This window comes from Triturus cristatus, chromosome 11 (genome assembly GCF_964204655.1).
Source record: "Triturus cristatus chromosome 11, aTriCri1.1, whole genome shotgun sequence".
Taxonomy (NCBI): Eukaryota; Metazoa; Chordata; class Amphibia; order Caudata; family Salamandridae; genus Triturus; species Triturus cristatus.
Genome location: NC_140594.1, coordinates 712195917 through 712216996, shown reverse-complemented (window position 1 = coordinate 712216996; position 21080 = coordinate 712195917). Strand labels below are relative to the sequence as shown.

At 51.6% G+C, this 21080-nt stretch overlaps 1 protein-coding gene across 2 annotated transcripts in view; it reads right to left on the bottom strand.

The window, feature by feature from the left end:
* STAG1 (STAG1 cohesin complex component) overlaps positions 1-21080 on the bottom strand; it is a 1292585-nt gene that overhangs the window by 247529 nt on the left and 1023976 nt on the right. For both annotated transcript variants that reach the window (XM_085634343.1, XM_085634344.1), the window contains exon 25: positions 18660-18799. In XM_085634343.1, coding sequence (XP_085490469.1) covers positions 18660-18799 — 140 coding nt within the window. The remainder of the gene's footprint in view (positions 1-18659; positions 18800-21080) is intronic.

Genomic DNA, 21080 nt, shown 5'->3' with positions numbered 1-21080 from the left:
CACGACTTGTCATCGTGGCCGGCCCCAAGACAGTAGAGACACCGATGGTGGGGGTCGGTAACCGACATCAGTCAGTGACAGACGTCACACCTTGAACCCGGGCATCCCTACCGGCACCAGGAGTCGAAGTCGACTCGAAAAAGAGACAAAAATGTCCAAAAAGTTAGTCAAAAAATTACTAAGGGTATGCTCTTCCAGAATCTGCGCTTACTGGCACGGAAAATAGAAGTGACGTCAGCGAACGAGGGCGGCGTCTAAGTACTCAGACAACGTCATCCCGGCGATCATGACGCAGACGACAGACGTGGAGTCGCAGACGACGCCTACCGACGCGCAAGGGTACTGCGGACGAAAAATCTTTCCGGATCCAGCCTGACGCCTGGGGATATTCTAAGGTAAGGAATCTAACGAACGTGTTTCCTTCAGATACAAAACCCAATTAGCACTCTTTGGCCATGTGTCAGTCCCTTGTAAATGGTGCCCTTAGAGGCCCTGTACCTTCTCAATCCCCCCCCCCCAGGCTGCGTGTTTTGGTGCAAAACAAAGTGAAGAGTCTATTTGGCATACGTCCCTGTGTGCCATGTCAACAACTCACTGCCCTGGCATAGGTCAGCCACACCTCTAGCTGGGTGCACTATACCAGTGGTGAGGGTACAGGTGCATGAGCCCTGTACCCCTACAGTGTCTATGACATTTCTTAGACATTGTAAGTGCAACAATGCCATTAAGACTATATGGTACTGAGAGCTTGTTACTACGAACTCCAAAGCACTATAAAGCCTTCACTGAAAATTGGGAAGATTGGTTTCAAGCTTCTCAGCACATTAATCCCACACTGATGCCAGTGTGGGATTTAATGAAAAATGCACTCATAGGGCATCTTAGAGATGCCCCCTGAAAAACGACCAAAGTCTAGTGTCCTGGCTGAGTGGCTGCTCGCCAGCTGCCACCACCAGACATGTTTCTGGACCCCTGGGTCGAGAGCCCGCCGCTCTCGGGGGTGGGGGGTGGTATGGAACAATGCACATCCTGGGACGAGGTACCAAGCCTCCTCCCCCAGGATGGGCAGGGTCCATGAAAGGGAAGCTTTAAGGCTTGCCGCCTTTGTGAGCTACCGCAGCCATTTGCTGCTTCCAGCAACTGGCCCCCCACCGGTTCTGACCCCCACTTTGGGTGGGAGAATTGGCAGGAAAACCAAGTGAGGAAGGGAGGTGTGCCCACCTTTGCCAACCCCACCCCTCAGGTGAGGGAGGAGAGGTGAAGCACAACTCTGTCCCCGCCATCTTGCAGATAGGGGGGACCCAGGCAACCAGAGAGAAGCCTATGCCCCCCTCTCACTAGAGGGTGGCATAATAAGGGGTGTGTACCCACCCCAAGAAAGGGACCAACTGCTCCCGGCCTTTACCTACCTGTAACACCCCTGAATCTAGTATTTAGGGGAAACCCCAAAGTTTGCCTCCTCAGACAAGAACCGACCAGAAGAAAAGAAGGACTGAAGAAGCTGCACTGAACTAAGAGTACAAGTTAATTACCTTCGGTAATGACGTATCTGGTAGAAACAATTCTAGCCGCAGATTCCTTAACGTAGAATTATCCCCAGGCTTGAGACTGGATCCGGAAAATCTTTGCCACAGCATCTCTGCGCGCCGGGGGCGGTACCACACGACCCCGCACTGACGTCGTCCGCGGACGTGACGTCAGCGAGGTCAATTAAGTCCCACCCCGGCGCGCTGGCATCAGTTTTCTTTGGAGAACTTTTCCACGCCACAACTCCGAGCCATCACCAACAAAACTGAGATTATGGGAATAGTGTGCGAAAAAAATCAGTGAAACGGCGGAAAACTAGGTGGAAACACCAAGACACGACGCTGTAATCAGCATGACAAACGTCGGTCCGATGATCCAGAGGCGAAAAGGGAAGGAACCTTATAGAAGGATAGAAACAAAGAGACCGCAACAAGCTGTATACTGTGACGCCAGGAAAATGTGAGGAACCTGAGAAGGTATCCACGCCCGCCTAGCTTAAGACAGAGGTATACAATAGCCAACAAATACCCCACCCAGGGTATGAATCGTCCCTGAACAAAAACAGGGAAACACCTCTTAGGGAAACCCGCAGCAGAGGTCCAGAACATAAAAGACCTGTGGGAACACCACAGGCGGCTTACTAATCAGTCAAAAAAGACACAAAGGGTCGAACCTGAGGACCTATACAGCTGCACTCAACAGCAAAAAACCCACACCACAAGCTGAAGGGCTGAACCAGCAGCCAAAAGAATAGAGTGGCCAACTGAAAGACCCTGAAGGCATTCAAAGCCGCACATGCACACAACGGGCCAACTGAAACCTAAGGCCTCAAAGAGAAAGGAGGGATAACGCCTTCCATAAAGCGCAGGAGGGACGAGCTTACGGAGGGGGAGGGGGACGGACCCCGCAAGGAGTCTCTGAATAGCGGAGTCCACGTGGGTGTGAAACAACAGAGTTCCATCAAAAGGTAAATCCACAAGACGCTCCCGAACATCCTCTGAAAAGACACCATCCCGCAGCCAAGCATGGTGGCGGAGGGCCACGGAACTCGCCATAGCACGGCAGAGGAAATCAGACGTCCAAGGCCAAACGGAGAATGACTGTAGCTAACTCCTGACATTGTGCCGCAGATCAGCGCGGGCGCCCTCTTGGGAGGCGCAAGACAGAAGGGACTCCGCAGAATCCCACAGATCGGAAGTAGCCCTGGACAACACACAAAGTGTGTTGAGTGCACGCAGAGCAGCGCTAGTGGAGGCGAAAATGTTATGCCCCCAGGAGCCCAGCCACAGAGCCTCCAGAGACGGCGGGAGCAGCACTGAAGGCAGGGAAGGAAAAGCAGCCCGCAGGACAGGGCTCTGGGCCGAGAGGTGGGAAAAAAGGCAAATTGGATCGTGCGGAGCAGGACGGTGAAGGAGCGGTTGAGGCACTGGATCCCCCGTGGCAGGGCGTCCCCAGAAGAGAGTTATGGAGCGAAGTTTCAAATGGGAGAAGCGGCTCCCCTCCACCAGAGCCCTGGTGGAGAACCTCTAATAAGTGGTTCATAGGGAGTGGGGCAACCAGATCGCCCATCTGCAGAATGCCAGTGGCCATGGAAATGGCCCGGACAAAGGCCACACTCGCCTCCCTAGGGCGTTGTGGGGAGGGGGGGAACAACTCCTCCGTGGGCAAAGGCTGCAAACTAAGACGCCCGTCCCCTGCTGGAGGGAGAAAAAACCAGCACCTGTAGGATGACCCACGGACGAGTGGGAAACCTGAGGGACTCTCTGGAGAGGGCGGAGAAGCCTGCGGGGCAGACAACTGCAGGGAGCGGAAGAGAGGGTCTGAAAGCTGTGGACGTGGAGACGGCATAGAACCCGCCCTGGAATCCACCAGAGAAAAGGCCACGACGCGGTGCCCAGTCTCCGGTAAAGAGGAGACAAGGAGACGACAACCCTCCGGAGAGGAAAGGACATCCGGAGAAGAGTCGACGTCGAGACAGCGCCGGGGAGTCCACCACAGGTACAGATGATTCCTCGACCGGCACCGAAGTGTCCACCAGTGGCGCTGGGTCGACCACCACCACATGCCGCACCGGGGAGGGGCGGGGTCGGAGCCGAAGCGACCAATGAACAGCGCCAAAAAGGCGCTGGCTCGACCCTGCGCCGAGGACCGAGAGGGGCCCGGGAATCGTCCCGGGTTCCGGCCTCCACCCGCAGCGCCGCTCGTGCCAGGGAGGAAAGCCGTTGACGCCGAAGAGGCGTTGGCTCGGCCTCCGGGAAGACAGCCGCCTGCCCAGAGGACCGAGGGGACTTGGGGACGAGCCCGGAGTCCCGGCGACCTCCTGCGTCACCGCAGGGAACCCCGCGGGCCTTTGCAGCGAGGCCGGGACACCATGGGCCAAGAAGGGGAACCCCGAAGGGCCACACCTCGACGGCACCACACCTCCAAAACCTGTAGTCGAACTAGTAGGCGCCGGGGGAGAGTCCGCAGCAGGCCCCTGCGAACGGCGAGGAATCCACGGACATCGCAGGAGGAGGGCGAGGGCCCAAGGAAGCCTGCAGAGCTGTAGCGTAGGCTTTCATCTGGGCCCGGGGCCCACAACGCCGGGAAACGGCGGACAGGGTGGCGACAGATGAGGACGCACGTCCCAGGAGGGACCGGCGCCCTCTGCCGAAGGAGGACAAGGCCTCGGCGGCAAGCTGCTTACCGGCAGGCGAACAACACCCATGGGGCCTCGGCGAAGGACGATACCGCAGCCGGAAACGGCGGCCCATGGACCCGTTCGAGGTAGGAGGACAACGCTGCGGCAAAACCGATCTGGACAAGCAGGCCGACAGCAATTTCATCCGGCGCTCCTGCCGGGACTTCGGCTTGAGATGCTGACTAGCGTCGCAGTCCGTAGAGTCATAGTACTCGCCCAAGCACCACATACAAATAGTGTGAGGGTCCGTCCCCGACAACTGATGTGCACAAGAAGCATACGTCTTGAAGCCCGAAGGAATGGTACACTGTTCCCAACTCAAGGCGCTAAAGTGGCCCGAAAACAGGCCAAGGAGCACACTCCGGATCCGCGTTGCACGCGGAAAAGAAGGAAACTGACGTCAGCGCACCGGGGTGGGACTTATGTGACCTTCCTGACGTCACCCCCGCGGACGACGTCAGGGCGGGGTCGCTTGGTACCACCCCAGGCGCGCAGAGATGCTGTGGCAAAGATTTTCCGGATCCAGTCTCACGAATGGGGATAATTCTACGTTAAGGAATCTGCGCCTAGTAATCTCTATCAGATAGAGGCGGACGCTCACTGACTTGGCGCCAGAACTACCGGCCTGTCCCCACCTCAAACCTGCTCCAGCGTAATCCCATTGTATCCTGAAGTCAGCAGCCCTCAAGAAACCCTACCGACCTGTCCTGCCTTACAAAGCAGAGACTTTGTCTCACATGAGCACCGGATTTGCTCATTCACAGACTCTGACTTCGGCCAAATCCATGAGTCTGCACCACTATGCACCCAACACTAAAGGCCGGAGTTCGAGTGGCCAAACACCACGAGGAGGTTTACCCGGCGATCCTGACCTGAGATCTGGTGAACTCTGACCTGCCTCGAATCTCCAATCGACGCCTGCAGACCCTTTCTGGATGAGCCCCGTGACCGGAGGAGGTAAAGAAAACTGTCGCCTAAAGACACCCCTAAACCCGATGTCCCAAGGCCTTGGGTGGCCCAACTTTGTGTCCCAGCATCCCAACTTACCTCTCCAACTGGTGGTCACCTCCAGAAGATCTTTGTCCGAGAGCCTTCAGTGTTTGTTGCAACCAGAGAATCCCATTGAAATCAACAGGGCACCCGATGCCAAAATGGCATCCTACACCAAACCGCCACTGTGCCGCTGCAGGTGTACTTTGGGTGCTAACGCGGATCCCCCTTTGCTCTGAGCCTAATACCAGGAGCGTTGCCCCCACAACCTTGTGAGCAGCCACCAACCAGAGGCCCCCTATCCCCCATTAGATAACATTGGGCCTCAGCACTCTGCACCAGGCCACCCTAGTGCTTCTGAGGGTTTTGTAAGAGTGCATCCTCGATCCTGGGGGAACCTGGCTCTAACCCCAGAATAGCAACTCCCATAAATAAGTACTTACCTTCAAACCGTTAACTTAATTTCCTCCCATAGGAATACATTGACTGTTTTGAGTTGGTTTGTATGAAACAATGAAAAACTGCAAATGTACTAAAAGTGAATTACTTACCTTTTGTTTAGGAAATGTCTCAGTGTGATATCTAGGCATATCACACTGATAGGTAAAAGTAATTTAAAAAGTAATCAAAAAAAGTAACATGCATAGTAATCTTTATACTAACTGAAGAATGAGTTACTTACCTTCGGTAACAATGTATCTGGTATAGACAGTCTAGCCGCAGATTCCTTAACTTAGAATATCCCCAGGCGTCAGACTGGATCCTGAAAACTTTCTGCAGAAGCATTTTTGCGCGCCAGGGGCGCGCCGCACGGCTCCGCCCCGACGTCGTCCGCGGACGTGTCCTCGGCGGAGCCATATATGCCCCTCCCCGCGTGCTGACATCAGTTTGTCGGAGAAACTTTTCAGTGCCGCAACGCGGAGCCACCACCAAAAAACTGTTTGAATATGGGAACAGTGTGCGAAAATGATGAAGTCATGGAATGATGAAAAACAGCACCATAAATGAAAGTGCCAGGCACTGTATATTGGAAACTTGTAAAGGGAAAGAGCAGAGCACCGCTCTGAGAAGTAACCCCGCAAAAGTGAAGGCCAACCACCCTGGGAGGTAAATGAAGATGTAAACAACATCATGGCGGACAACAAAAGTCGCAACCTTAATGTATAACCGTGAAGGACAACAAGTCCGAAACATAGTAGCTAGGACAACTGACCACAAGACGTCACCAGAAAGACGTTGTATCCCCAATAAGAGATTCAAAAAATGTGGTAGAGCCAATAGACCTCAAACCAATGGAGCACAGGGGTGGTAAGAGACCCCAAGGCGATAAAGAAAGGGAGAGCAGGGGGTGGGAAAAACACGAATAGAACCCACACTGTACAACCCAGGATGCAGGGTTGGAATGGATAAATGACATGAGCATACCATCCAATTACGAAAATGAGTGGAGTAGAGCTATGAAAGCAGAATGAAGCATTCTGTGTGGGAGTGAAGTGAAAGCGTCACCCTGCAGAAGTATCAAGCCACCCGGAGGGAGGCGAGCGTAGAAAGCCCAAATTGATAAGGTCCTTGCAGAACGGGGAGGACGGGCGGGCGTAAAGGAATCTGCGGCTAGACTATGTCTCTACCAGATACATCATTACCGAAAGTAAGTAACTCGTTTATCTGATAGAGACGTCTAGCCGCAGATTCCTGAACTTAGAATAGATACCAAAACCATACTCAGAGAGGAGGCGGGTCTGCGACTGAACCCCACCAAGTTATAGAGAGAACTTGGTAGTCAATAATGTGACTAAAACAGTGCCGTCAATCGCGTGACAAAGCACAGTGGGGACAGTGATGTCAGCGTAGCTAACTCCTAGACCCTGAAGCTCAGAAGAGAGCGGAGAACAATAGAAGGCAAAGGTACCCCAAGCCGACAAGTACAGCACGAATTCACAACTTCGAAAAGGAAAGATGAACGAAGCCTAGGGCCCGAAGGATCCACAGGATCAGAGGTGTCAACAGAAAACAAAAAGCGATTACCGGTCGACAGGGCAAAATGAATATGCTACTTACCAGTATGCATCTGTTCTTGGCATGTAGGGCTGCTGACATTCATATCTGTGCATAGATCGCCGCCTAGTGTTGGGTCCGGATGTTTGCACGTTGTTGTCCTGGAAGAGTCTTCGAAGTATCCTGGGATAGGTGACTCCTCCCCTGGACTACAGTGCGCATGGGTATCCTCTCCAGCCTCAGATTGTTTTTCGCCATTGTGGCAGTGATGGAGTAGATACAGAAAGTGATGACCATGCTTACAGTAATTCTGAGAGCTGCAGCTGCTACAGGCGCCGGGGAGGTGGGAGGGCGATATGAATGTCAGCAGCCCTACATGCCAAGAACAGATGCATACTGGTAAGTAGCATATTCAGTTCGAGGCATGTGGGCTGCTGAATTCATATCTGTGCATAGAATACATAGCAGTGCCCTCTATTAGCGGCGGCTACCAGTGCCAGCTGCAGCGGTCTGAAAAAGAGTTTTGAGAACAGCCTGTCCTACAGCTGCCTGCTGTTTTGATTGTACATCTACACAATAGTGTTTGGTAAATGTATGTGTAGTGGACCAGGTGGCTGCTCTACATATATCATGCAAAGGAATGTTTCCTAGGAAAGCCATGGAGGCCCCTAACTTACGTGTTGAGTGGGCTCATGGGGGAATCGTTAATGTGCGTTTAGCCTTTTGATAGCAAATTTGAATACATTTAACGATCCATCTGGCTATACCTGCTTTGGAGATAGCGTTACCTTTGTGGTGTGGGGCAAAGGCAACGAAAAGTTGTTTTGTTTTCCTAAAGACTTTAGTCCTGTCGATATAATACATGAGGGCCCTCTTTACATCTAGAGTATGGAGTGCTCTTTCTGCGACAGTCTGTGGGTTTTGAAAGAAAACAGGCAGTTCAATAGTTTGATTCATGTGGAACTGCGAAATGACCTTGGGCATGAATTTGGGGTTGGTACTTAGTACGACCCTGTTGGCGTGAACCTGTATAAATGGCTCTTGAACGGTTAGTGCCTGGAGTTCACTAACTCTTCTTAAAGAAGTGATCGCTACTAGGAAAGCTACTTTCCAGGTGAGGAATTGAATCTCGTATGAGTGTAGAGGTTCAAAGGGTGGACCCATCAGGCGTGTGAGGACCAAGTTGAGGTTCCACATTGGAGCCGGTGGGTGGCTTGGTGGAATGACTCGTTTGAGTCCTTCCAAGAATGCTTTGATGGCAGGCACTCTGAATAGAGAGAGGTGCTGCCTGGTTTGCAGATAGGCTGATATTGCGGTCAAATGGACACGTATAGAGGTGTACGCCAGATTGCATCGGTATAGGTGTAAGAGGTAACAAATTATGTTTTGGATGGATGCGTCTAGCGGGTTAATGTCATTATTATTGCAATAAATAACGAACCTTTTCCATTTGGCTGCATAGCAAGCTCTGGTAGTGGGTCTCCTGGCCTCCTTAATGATGTCCATACAGTCAGGTGGCAGGTTTAGGTAGCCAAACTCTAGGACTTCAGGAGCCAGATTGCCAGGTTCAGCTGTTGCGGATCTGGGTGCTGAATCTCTCCATGGTTCTGCGTCAAATGCGCGGGTTTGATCCGCAGCCTTTGATGCGGCACCACGGAAAGTTCGAGAAAGGTGGTGTACCATGGCTGGCGTGGCCACGTTGGAGCAACCAGGACGAGTGTCAGTGAGTGTTGTCTGAGTTTGCGTGCCACCAGCGGTATCAGTGGTGCTGGGGGAAAAGCGTACGCAAATCTGCCGGACCAGTTCATCCATATTGCATTGCCCTGCGACTGCGGATGTGGGAACCTGGCGGCAAAGCTTTGGCATTTTGCGTTTGCTTGTGGCGAATAGGTCTATCTCTGGATGACCCCATTGCTGGAAGTACGGTTGGAGTACTGATGGGTGTAACTCCCACTCGTGCATCTGGTGGCTGTGTCTGCTGAGCAGATCTGCCATCTGGTTGTCCTTGCCGGGGAGGTGTTCTGCCATGAGGAACATGTTCCTCTGAATGGCCCACTTCCACATGCTCTGAGCCAGATGAGACAACTGTGGAGAGTGTGTTCCTCCCTGCTTCTGTATGTAGTACATGGCGGTCATGTTGTCCGTCCGGATCAACACGACTTTGTTGCACAAGTGTACTTTGAATGCTTTCATTGCCAGGAAGATTGCCATCAATTCCAGAAGGTTGATGTGCATCTTCCTTTGTTGTGTTGTCCATAGTCCCTGCACTGTGTAGTTGAGTACATGAGCTCCCCATCCCTGGAGAGACGCGTCCGCTGTCAGTATTATTTGTGGAACAGGCTCTTGGAACGGTCGGCCCTTGCAAATGTTTTGTGGATTCCACCAATGCAGAGAGTTGTATGCCCGACCGCTCACCAACACTAGGTCTTTCAACTGTCCTTGAGCCTGATTCCACTGACGTGCTAAGCACTCCTGAAGCGGGCGCATATGTAGTCTCGCGTGTGGGACTATGAAAATGCAGGAGGCCATCATGCCTATCAACTGCATAAACACTCGCGCGGGAAGGGAGTGTTGTGGTTTGAACTTGGAAATCAGCATTTGCATGCTGTTGATTCTCACTAAATTTGGCTGAGCTGTGGCCGCCAGAGTGTCTATAGTCGCACCTAGGTACTGTTGTACGTGTGCGGGCTGGAGATGGGATTTTGGGTAATTTAGTGAGAACCCCAGACTGTGAAGGAGGTGAATGGTGCGGGACATGTGGCTGGCACATTGCTGGGCTGACTTTGCTTGAACGAGCCAGTCGTCCAGGTAAGGGTAGACGTGTATGTGCTGCCTCCGTAGATGTGCCGCCACAGTAGCTAGGCACTTTGTGAAAACCCTGGGTGCTGTTGTCACGCCGAAGGGAAGTACTTTGAATTGGTAGTGCTGCCCCTGAACAGGGAACCTGAGGTATTTTTTGTGTGAGGGGTGAATGGGTATGTGGAAATACGCATCTTTGAGGTCCAGTGTGGCCAGGAAGTCTCCCTGCTTGAGCAGCGGGAGGACTTGCTGTAAAGTGAGCATGTGAAAATGCTCGGAGAGAATGTAGCGGTTCAGGGGTTTCAGGTCTAATATAGGTCTGAGTGACCCGTCCTTTTTTGGTATTAAAAAGTACAGGGAGTACACCCCCGTACCTTGCTCGTGGACGGGTACGACCTCTATTGCGCCTTTTAGTAGCATACTTAGCACCTCCTGCTGTAAGAGCGTTAAGTGCTCTGAGGACATAGGACGGTGTTTTGGAGGTATTGTGGGTGGAGTTGAGGTTAATTCTAGGCAGTAACCGTATTTGATAATATCTTTGACCCACCTGTCCGTGGTGATGGAGTTCCACGTGGACAGGAACCTTTGTAGCCTTCCCCCGACAGGTGTTATCTGGTCGGGAGGAAGGGAGAGGGCGTCACTGTTTGTTCTTGGGGGAGGACCTGGTGTTGCCGTACCCGCGTCCTCTGCCCTTTGTGCTGGAGCCACGATATCCACCCCGGGTGTTTTTATCGTAGGTGCTTTGTGTGTTGCCCTTGTTGTAGGTTTGCTGTGACCCCTGTCCTCTACCTGCTCCTCTATTTCCGGGGCGACGAAAGGAGCCGCTCCGAAAGGACTGCGTTTGGAGAGCCCCCATGGACTTTGCAGTGTCTGTGTCCTTTTTTATTTTCTCTAGGGTGGTGTCAACCTCCGGCCCGAATAAGTAGTCGGGGTTGACAGGCTGGTTGAGGATGTTATTTTGTACCTCAGGTTTGAATCCGGAGATTCGCAACCAGGCGTGTCGTCGCAACATGACGCTAGTGTTTATGGCTCTGGCAGCTGTATCCGCGTCATCCAGTGCACACTTAATGGATGCGTTTGTGAGGAGTTGTCCCTCCCTGATGAGGATCTCTGCACCTTCTTTGAATTGGTCAGGGAGATGTTGGAGTAATTGTTCTAATGTGTCGTAGTGTGCTCGATCGTAGCGAGCGAGGAGCGCCTGAGTATTGGCAATGCGCCATATGTTAGCTGCCTGGGCCGCAACCCGTTTACCGGAGGTCTCTAGCACCTTGGACTCTTTGTCCGGGGGAGGAGCATCACCTGTTTGCGAGTGTGCCCGTTTGCGAGCATTCGCAACTACAATGGAATCCAGAGGTAACTGGCCTTTAATGTAGGGAGGGTCCCCAGGCGCCGACCTGTATTTCTTGTCGATCCTGGGGTTTATTACTCTTGCCCTGGTGGGTTCTTTGAAGATGTCCTTTGCTGGTTTGAGGACACCCTTCAACATGGGTAGAGTTTTTATATTCCTTTCTGAGGATGCGAAAGTATCCATGAGAAAGTCGTCCTCGACGGTGTCAGAGTGGAGTTGCACACCATGATTGGCCGCAGCACGTTCAATTAGGGCGTTGAATGCGGCAGTGTCCTCTGTGGGAGATGTTTTTGCTCCATAGAGTTGCGGGTCCTGTGTATCCATAGGTGCACCCGAGTCTACAGGGTCATCCCAAGCTTGGTCAGGGTCCTGTTGGCCTTCAGGGTCCATCTCTCCGGGGTAGGGGACGTGGTCCCCCATGTAGTCCTCCAAAACGTCTGTGTCGGAGTGTGTGGGAGAGAAGGACTGTGGATCTTGGTAAGAGGAATGCAGCTTTTTCCTAAGCGGGATCCGGTAGGAGTCCAAAGCTGGCTCGGAAGTTATTCTCCTCTTGTGGAGCATCATCCTGCCGGTGTCGATGATATGTGATGGAGACGTCTCCGCAGGAGAGCGTTCGGCAGGCGTGAACGTGGTGTGGGTGACCCGTGTTCTGATTTGGAACAGTTTTGGGGCCGTGGATGGCGGCAGGCCAAAAGTGATGTTGGCCGGTGCCGAAGAGGCTGTTGGAGCTTTTATCGGCTCGGAGCCTGACGTGTCCTGGAGGACTGCTTTGTGTTTGGTGCGTTGCGCAGCAACGGGCCGCACCTGGAGCGCCATCGAGTCCTTTGCGCCGACCGGTTCTGTAGAGGCGGGCGTGGACTTCTTCGGCGCCGGTGAGTCATCGAGTTGAGGGGCGGTAATGGCCGTTGACGTCTTTGAGGAGTGTGCCTTTGGTGGTGCTGTCGAAGCGGTGTGAGACGCAGCAGGCAGTTTGACCTTTGGGGTCGGAGCCGATTGTGTCGGTGCCGGGAGCCGAGTAGGTTTGGTGGCACCGAAGGTCTTTTTCCGTTTGTCGGCGCCGATGTCGGCTGCTGCAAGCTCGGCACCGAAGTCTCGTTTGGTGCGGTCGGTGCCGACGGGTTTTGCTGGCGTCGAAGGTGTGGTGGGCCTCGATCCGACCAGCGTCACTTTCAGTTTCGGGTGAACCAATACAGCTTTCGGTTTCGGTTTTGAAGAAGGGAAACCAGCCGTTTTGGGTAGTAATGGCTGCCGCTGAATGTCCGAGGCCGGGCCAGAGGGCGGGGCCGAAGAACTGCGGGATAGGTCTTGGGTAAGGCCCGAAGGCGATCCCTCGACCGGAGCCATAGACTGGCGCACTGGGATATCCTCAGTCTGTACGGGTAGGCCTTGCTCGTCACCAGAGCTACTTTCTTCGGCCCCTAAGGCCTCATTGTAGTCTCCTACCTCGGTGTCGGCTTCATCTGTAGAAAAGAGTCGTTCTTCGACGTCTTCCGATCCGGAGTCGTGTTCGGAAGCGGGGCTGGAGGGTAGGTTCTCCACGTCTTCGACATCTTCGGCGCTGAAGATGTTGGCCGGGGCCGGTGCCGCTTGCTGCGCTTCGAGTCTCGCTGCTCGTCGATTCCGGAGAGTCTTCTTGGATCGGAATCGGGCACAGGCCATACATGTAGATTCGTCGTGATCCGGTGAAAGGCATTTGTTGCACACCGGATGGACGTCGATATGGGGATATTTCGCATTGCATAGAGGACACCGCTTGAATGGTGTCCTCGATTCCATCGTCGATGACGGGTCGATGGTCGGGTAAAATGCGAAAAAGTTGGTTCTGGAAGTTAGTAAACTAACAAGATACTATCGATACCGATCGGGAACAGTACCGACGCGAACTAAAGGCCTTTTGGCCTGGAAAAAGTTTTTCCTAACTTGAGTCAAGATAAGCACATCCGAACCCAATGGCGGAAAAAAACAATCTGAGGATGGAGACGATGCCCATGCGCACTGTAGTCCAGGGGAGGAGTCACCTATCCCAGGATACTTCGAAGACTCTTCCAGGACAACAACGTGCAAACATCCGGACCCAACACTAGGCGGCGATCTATGCACAGATATGAATTCAGCAGCCCACATGCCTCGAACCAGTGGAAAAAACACTGTTGAACCTGCGCCTGCAAGATACAAGGGGCAACGGAGGCAAAAGGCTGACTCCTGCCCAGCAAGTGCCGGTACGGAACAAGAAAACGCATACTAGAAATGTTGGAGTTAAAAGGAATCTGAGGACACCGTCAAAAGTGGAATTGGACCTAGGGTTTGAGAGATCCACCAGATGTAATTTTTCGCCTGTAAGCAAAACGCAGAGAGATGGCAACCGGTATGACAGAAAGCGCATACCGGCCCAGTATGCAGAATAGCGGAAGAAGCACTTTTCAAGCTGCATCAGTTAGACACATGGGACAACATTGGCAGGCAACCAATCCATGGCCAGAAGGCCGGTAGTAAAATAGAGGACACGCCAAGACATAGGCGGTCTGTTACAACCGGCGAAATGGCCAATGGCACACAGCCTAGCATCAAAGTAGGAGCAACACTTTTAAGACCTCAAAGCATACCAGAAGGCACCTAAGCACATCGTGTGGACGTTGGAACCACACGAAGAAAGGAAAGGCCTCCAGCAGGGCAGCGTGAGCAGCTCAGATGCGCACGACATCAAAAGGGCAACGGCCCAAAAGGGGGACCAGGCAGCCGAGCACCACATAGTGGCGGTGGTACAAGCAGACCGGGTCAGTGACCACGGACACCGCATGAAGGAAAGAGCAACATCCTCCCCTTGCTCAGGAAGAACCACGGACCCCTGCAAGCTAGAGGCATGCCCATGGTAACAGTCAGGATCAATGCAAGTGCCCCAGACCACAAGAAGCAAGTATTCCGAAGAAATACGCCCCATGAAAAATCACAGTATGAGCAAGCAGAAGTGTGGAAACACCTGTGCGGGGTAGCAGGGAGTGTGGAAAAAAAACGCTGTAGGAGAAGTGGTGAGAAAAGAGACCACATACAGCAGAGATATAAATGCTGAGCTAGTATCTTGGAGGACGAGCCAAATAAGGGCCGCGTGCCCAAGTTTGTACTAATAGTACTAAACATTGCCACACATCGGTGGAGACGGTGTGAGCCGTAAAAGCAAGGACAGAAGCACTACAGACAAACGGGACCAAAAGGCACCCGAAGTGCGACAGGGTAATGCGAATAGGATCGCAGAACAAAAGACAGGGAGTGACTCCCCGAAGGATATCCGCGAGGAATACTCCATAGGAGCGTACTAAGGCATGGCAGTCAGAGGACTGACGAAGATTAAAACAGCCATACGGTTGAAATCTAATAAATCAGAGAAGGCTGAACAGCCGTGGACAGCAACCGGGGAATCTACTATACACGTTTGTGATAGAGGTGTAAGAAATAAAGGCACAGAACCGTGCAAAAATTATGGCAACTCGGACAACAGCCGGGAGACTGCCGAACCCGCATGGAGATCAAAAAGGTTCAAACCATTAAACAGTGGATCTCTGAGGGCATCCCGAACATTATCTGGGAAACGACTGTCGCACAGCCATGCATGGCGGCGCAAAGCCACAGATCGAGCAAGAGCTCGTCCCACAGTCAGTGGCATCAAGGGAAGAACGGAGCGAAAATTGAGCCATTCCCCTGCCATCAAGCAGAAGCCGAAGCAACTGTGACAGCGGCTCCTCTGGAATAGAAGGGAGAAGGTTCTCGACCAAGTCCCAAAAGGGTTGAGGATGAACGCGCGAACACACACGCAGTATTCAATGCACGGATACCCGCACTGGTAGAGGCAAAAAGTTGGCGAGCACACGCGTCCAGCCACCTAGACTCCCTAGTGGGGGGTAATAATGGCAAGGCGGATGAAGACTGCAAATTAAAGGCCGCCTGAACAACGAGTCCCTGAGCCATAGGGTGAGTGGACAGGCAGAGTGGATCGCCCGGAGCAGGATGGTGCCTAAGAGTAATAGCCCGATCAACAGGGTCAGCAGAAGAGGGCCTTGCCCATGTGCCACACAAAATGTCAAATAAAGAGCTACCAAATGGCAGCAAAGGCTCCACCTCAATAGGCTCCATATGGAGCAGATCCATTAAGGGATCAGACAGAAGGGGGACCACAGGAGGCAGAAAACCAAGAATAGCAGCCGCCCTGTGAATGGCACGTGTGTAAGCAGCACCAGATTCAGTTGCAATCCGGCTAGGCAATAATAAGCAGTCAGTAGGAGACGGTTGAAGACTAAGCCGTCCACTGGACAACAAAAGTGGAGGAGCCGGAGACTGACCTGAAGGCCAGGCAACACAAGGCACTTGCACCTTGGGCCCCCGATCCGGGGAATCCAGAGAAGCGACAAACTCTTGACAAGGAGGCGTTGTTGCCGGCACTGGTGTCGATCGACACATCCGAGGAGTCTGGATGAGCAGCAACCTCGTGAGGAGGCTTGGACGGTGGCACCGGCGTCGAATGACGCCGGGTTGGAGTCGTCTGGATGTCAGCGACCTCCAGAGGGGACTCGACCTGGACGCCACCCAACGTCGATCCCACTGCAAAATGTGCCCGTTTGGTCAAGCCAGGTGCCGAGCCGGGCGTCAGCACAGGAAGCCGCTCAGGGCTATGCGAAGTCTGACGAGGTGGAATGGACGGGCAACTGGGAGGACCCACTGGGCCGTGACCCATCAGCGTCGCATCGTCTCCGGAACCGGAGTCGATGCACACAGCTGGTGCAGAGGAAGAAACCGTAAGTGCCATCCACCTGTTTGGGACCCGAAGGTGCTCCAGGGAGAGGTGAGGACCCAAAATACGTCTGGAGTGCAATAGAATAAGCCCCCATTAGGGCATGCGTCACTCCAATCCCCGGAAAGGGAGAGTATGGAGAAAGCGACTGCCTGGCATAGAGCGAGAGGAGCGTGCACCAGCAGTACGCGAATCGGAGGAGGACCTCTGTGTTTGCCGCTTGTGCTTACCTGCCCTCGAACGACGTTCGCGGGAACGACCTCTGGACTGAGCCCGATCCAGAGGGGGAGAGCAGCGATGCGAAGGTGCTGGACCGGACAGCTGTGCGACCAGCAGTTTCATACGACCGTGGCGGGTTCCGGCAGAATCAGACGCCGCCCGTAGCTGAACGAAGTTCTATTCACTAGACTTTCATCCACTGACTCTGGTTCCTCGCCGTTGTATTCCCGGACGCGGCTTCTCAACTCCACGAATTGCTAGACTTCAGAAGGAATAACTTCCAATTAATACTCTGATTCCCTGGATACGCCGATGTAAAGTACAACACGGCTCATTACGCCCTTTCAGCACCGCCTTCAGTATGTCAACCCGGTCCTGATGATGATCCAAAGTCATTGGATCGAAACGCCGTCGACCTGTCAGCACAATTGATGGCGCTTACCTCATCTGGTTCTCTAAATAACTGTTTATTAATTACCAAAGATTGCGAAGTTTTGATCAGAACCACTGATTTCATTGCATATATTTTCACTTCACTTCGCGCCGTTCCTTGCTGATTTCACATTGTCACTTGCGTTGCCACACCGTTGTGTCACGAACACACTCTAGCACCAAGTACAATTCGGGTTGTTCACGCAAATTTGTTTTGCCCGCAGTGCTGTTACAACTATAATTTTTCCTTTTATTTTCATCTTGCCTTGTCCTTATCACAACTGTTTGCTAAATATATGATGCCATGTGCACATTTTTCAAAAAACCTACTGAGAGTCTCCCCTTCTTTCGTGTAATGTCTTGCACATGCCTGCCTAACTGTCTTCTTTAATGATACCAGTTGAGAAATTGTTGCTTATTCCACATACTTACCCAAATCTCAACGTGGTTTATGGGTTTTTGCTCCTGTTGTTCAATACCAGCAGTTTCATACGGCGCTCTCTGAGGGATTTGGGCTTTATCCTCTGACAGGCATCGCACTCTTTGGAGTTGTGGTGCACACCGAGGCACCACATACAGATGAGATGCGGGTCAGTACCAGACATCGGAGGCGCACAGGCTTCACAAGCCTTAAAACCCGAAGGCATTGCACACTGTTCCGGCAACACCAAAGGTGTCGAAAAGGCCTAAAAACCAGGCCAAGGAACTGCTGGTTTTCAAGGATCCGCGTTGGGACGCGGAAAAGGAGAAAACGGACGTCAGCGCGCCGGGAGGGGCATATATGGCTCCACTGACGTCACGTCCGTGGACGACGTCAGGGCGGAGCCATGCGGTGCCGCCCTCGGCGCGCAGAGGTACTGCTACGTAAAGTTTCCGGATCCAGTCTGACGCCTGGGGATATTCTAAGTTAAGGAATCTGCGGCTAGACATCTCTATCAGATAAGTAATTTCGAACTGTTGACTTACCTATAATTCAACTTTCATTTGAACCTGCATTCAATTGTAAATCACTGCATAAGATTTTGCAAAGTATTATTTCACTTACCTGCACCAGGTTTGGCTCTAGAAATAAAATAACTAAATATTTTTCATACAAAAAAATGTGTCTGAGTTCAGTCTCCGAGTGTGTGACATCATTTGCTGCCTGAGTGTGTACAACAAATGCTTAACACTACCCTCTGATAAAGCCTTACTGCTCGCCCACACTATCACAAACGGAGAGTAAGGTGTTATCTACTTTTACATCTGCCTACCTTTAGGGTTCCACTGGACTCTGTGCACACTATACCTCATTTTGGTATAGTACATACAGAGACAGCTTCCTAGTCACTACTAAGCATGTTCCGCAACTGAGGGTTTTTACAAATGTCTAACCGTAACCACAATAATTTATAGAAGCAAATGGCAAAGAGCTAGGATGACCAATGTCAGACGCATGCACTGACCACTAATCAGCCCCTCCTATGTAGTCTACAAAAGACACACAATTGATGGACGGAATGCAGAACAAATCAAAACATTCTCCCCCAGTCAAGGGATCTGGGTTAAATCCATCATGCACTCCATGCCACTGGAATCAAGCTATCATGGCTGAAGAGGGGTGAAACCCCGAAACCGGTCCTAGGATGCTTGTTTCCAGTCCAGGGAGGACCTGGCCTGGCAGTTGGGGCTGGACTGTTTCCATAGGGCACAGGGTCAAGACTGATTTGCATATGGCTGGGTCTAAACTGGAATGGCATGGTGAGCAAAAAAACGATGGATTTAGGCCCAGATCTCTGTACTGGGGTGAATGTATGACATTGTTCTGCATTCTGTCCATCAATAGTTCTTTTTGCATGCGTCCTTCTATGTAGTCTAGCTGACAAGGTTTAGAAGAAATCTCATCTTACCTTCATGTAGTGCTTGAAGATATCTGCAGCAGCATGCATGTCCACAATATCATAGATAATAAGCTTGCTAAAGGCTGCCAGCAAATTTCTCCTCTTGTGTAAGGCTTCAATTTTATTGGCTTCATCTTCCTCGTCTCCTTCTAAATGCAAAAAATCATATAAATATCAATTTAACATTTCAAACAGACAATAGTTAACTTAAGGAACAAGCTACTTACCTTCGGTAGAGCATTTTCTGGTAGAGACTGCAGATTTCTTACCACAGAATAATCCCAAGGCGTCAGACTGGCCCTGGAAAAGCCAAAAGTATCTCTGCGTGCCAATAGGTGGCACCAACTGCTCCATGTCCACGTTGTCTGCGCCGGGTGTGAGGTGCTTATACAGGAGCCACCCTGGTGCGCAGACGTCAGTTTTTTCCCCCAGACATATTACACTCCGACAGACACGAAGACATGTCAGAATGTTTGTGGCCAGTGCATTGAATCTAAGGAGGACTTTCCAGAGGAAGGAGTCCAGTAAGCAGAGAGGGGAGAAGGGGAGGGTAAGGAAAGAAATCTGCAGTTAGATGGAGTACCTACCAGAAAAGGCGTTACCAAAGGCAAGTAACTTGTTCTTCTGGAAGAAACATCTAACCACAGATTTGTTACCGTACCATAAATAGCACAGCAATAAACTGCCTGGAGGAGGTGATGCAAACTGACTTAAACCAAAAAGTGATGCAAGACCAAGCGAGCAAAATGCCTGCTTTTACGGACCAAGCTGACAAAACAATTCTGCTTTGTGAATGTATGGAGCGATACCCACGTAGCTTGCTGGAGATGAGGTCAGGCAACATGTGTGCCAAAGCAGTAGTTTCAAGCCTTGGTACTGGTGGAGTGAGGCCTCAATCCTTCCAGAAGCTGATTTTTCACTAATTCATAGCAGCTCTTTATGCATAGTACAATCTGTTGCGATAGTGTCCTCTCTTGCACTGCCTTGCGCTACTTTGCTCCAGTGAATTCAATGAAAAGCTGATCCATCAGTCAGTATTCCTTGTTATAAGACGTAACATCAAAGGGGTCTCTTTAGATCCAAACAATGGAGTCTCTCCTCAGAGAGGTGAGGGGGAAGCGAAGAACATCAGAATGGTAATCGTCTGACAAACGTGAAAGGGGGTCACCACCTTAAGTAGAAAGGAGACACGCAATTGTAGAACCAATCTGTCTGGGTAAAAGGTAGTACATGGCGGCTAAATGGAGAGGGCCTGTAGGCCACTCATCCTCCAAGCTGATGTAATGACAACAAAAGATTGCCTTAAGAGTCAGATGTCTGAGAAGACAGCTATGCGCAGGGTTCAAACGGTGAACACATCAGATTTGTCAAGTAGGTCGATACCAAATTCAATTCTCTCAGAGTTCTGCAAACCTTAAAAAAAAAAAAATCCGTTTGTCATTACAAGGGACTTAAATATGGACAGCCGACATAGCTCACAAATACCCCTTAATAGCGCCCCAAGCCAGTGCCTGCTGGGCCAACAACAATGAAAACATCAACACCTCAGTATGGCATGAAGTGGGTTAACATGCTTGGCTGAACACCAAACCACAAACTTGTGTCCTATACAGATTTCATCGAGGGACACCTGGCGGGCAGAATAGGATCAACAACCTCAGGAGGAAGATCTAAAACACTCAGTTGCCACAACTCAATCTCCAAGCATGGAGATAAAGCGAAAACATGGTCGGTGTAGGACTCTGCAGTGCCAGATCATCCTCCCTAAGGGAGAGCCTGATTGGAGGACAGATGGAGAGAATGAGAGGGTCAGTAAGGACTCTGCGGCTAGATAGTCTCTCTAACAGATAAAGCATTACTAAAGGTAACCAACTTTTTCATTGTATATTGACTTCTAGACGCAGATTCCTTACCTTATAATAGATCCCCACGCAATACCTCAACGGAGGCAGGTCTGCAAACATATTAAACCAAAAAGTCCTGTAGGACCGAACAGGCAAAAACGGAGTAACAACAATTGACTTTAACAGACGGTTGGATTGGCCACCTCAAGAAAGCCACAATGGCTGAAAGATATCCTTTAACAGTGCCTAGGGCAAAGGCTTGGTGGGCTGACAGACCAACAGAACTTGACAGGGTGCAGAAAGGGTATCAACGTCTTTGGAAGCACACTAATCCACAAATTTGTCTCAATGGCAGGTGTTTACTGTCTCGGTAGAGGGACCCTTGGCTACTGTAATGACATCACAGACTTTAGGAGGAAGATAAGAAACCAACTGCTGCAGCTCAATCTCCAAGCATGAAGGCGGAGGTTGTGCAGGTTCGGGTGCAGGACCCTGTTCTGCAGCTGTGACAGAAAGACATCTCGAAGAGGCAGCCTGATCGGAGGACTGAAGCTTAGGCATTCGGGAAACCAGATTCTCATTGCCC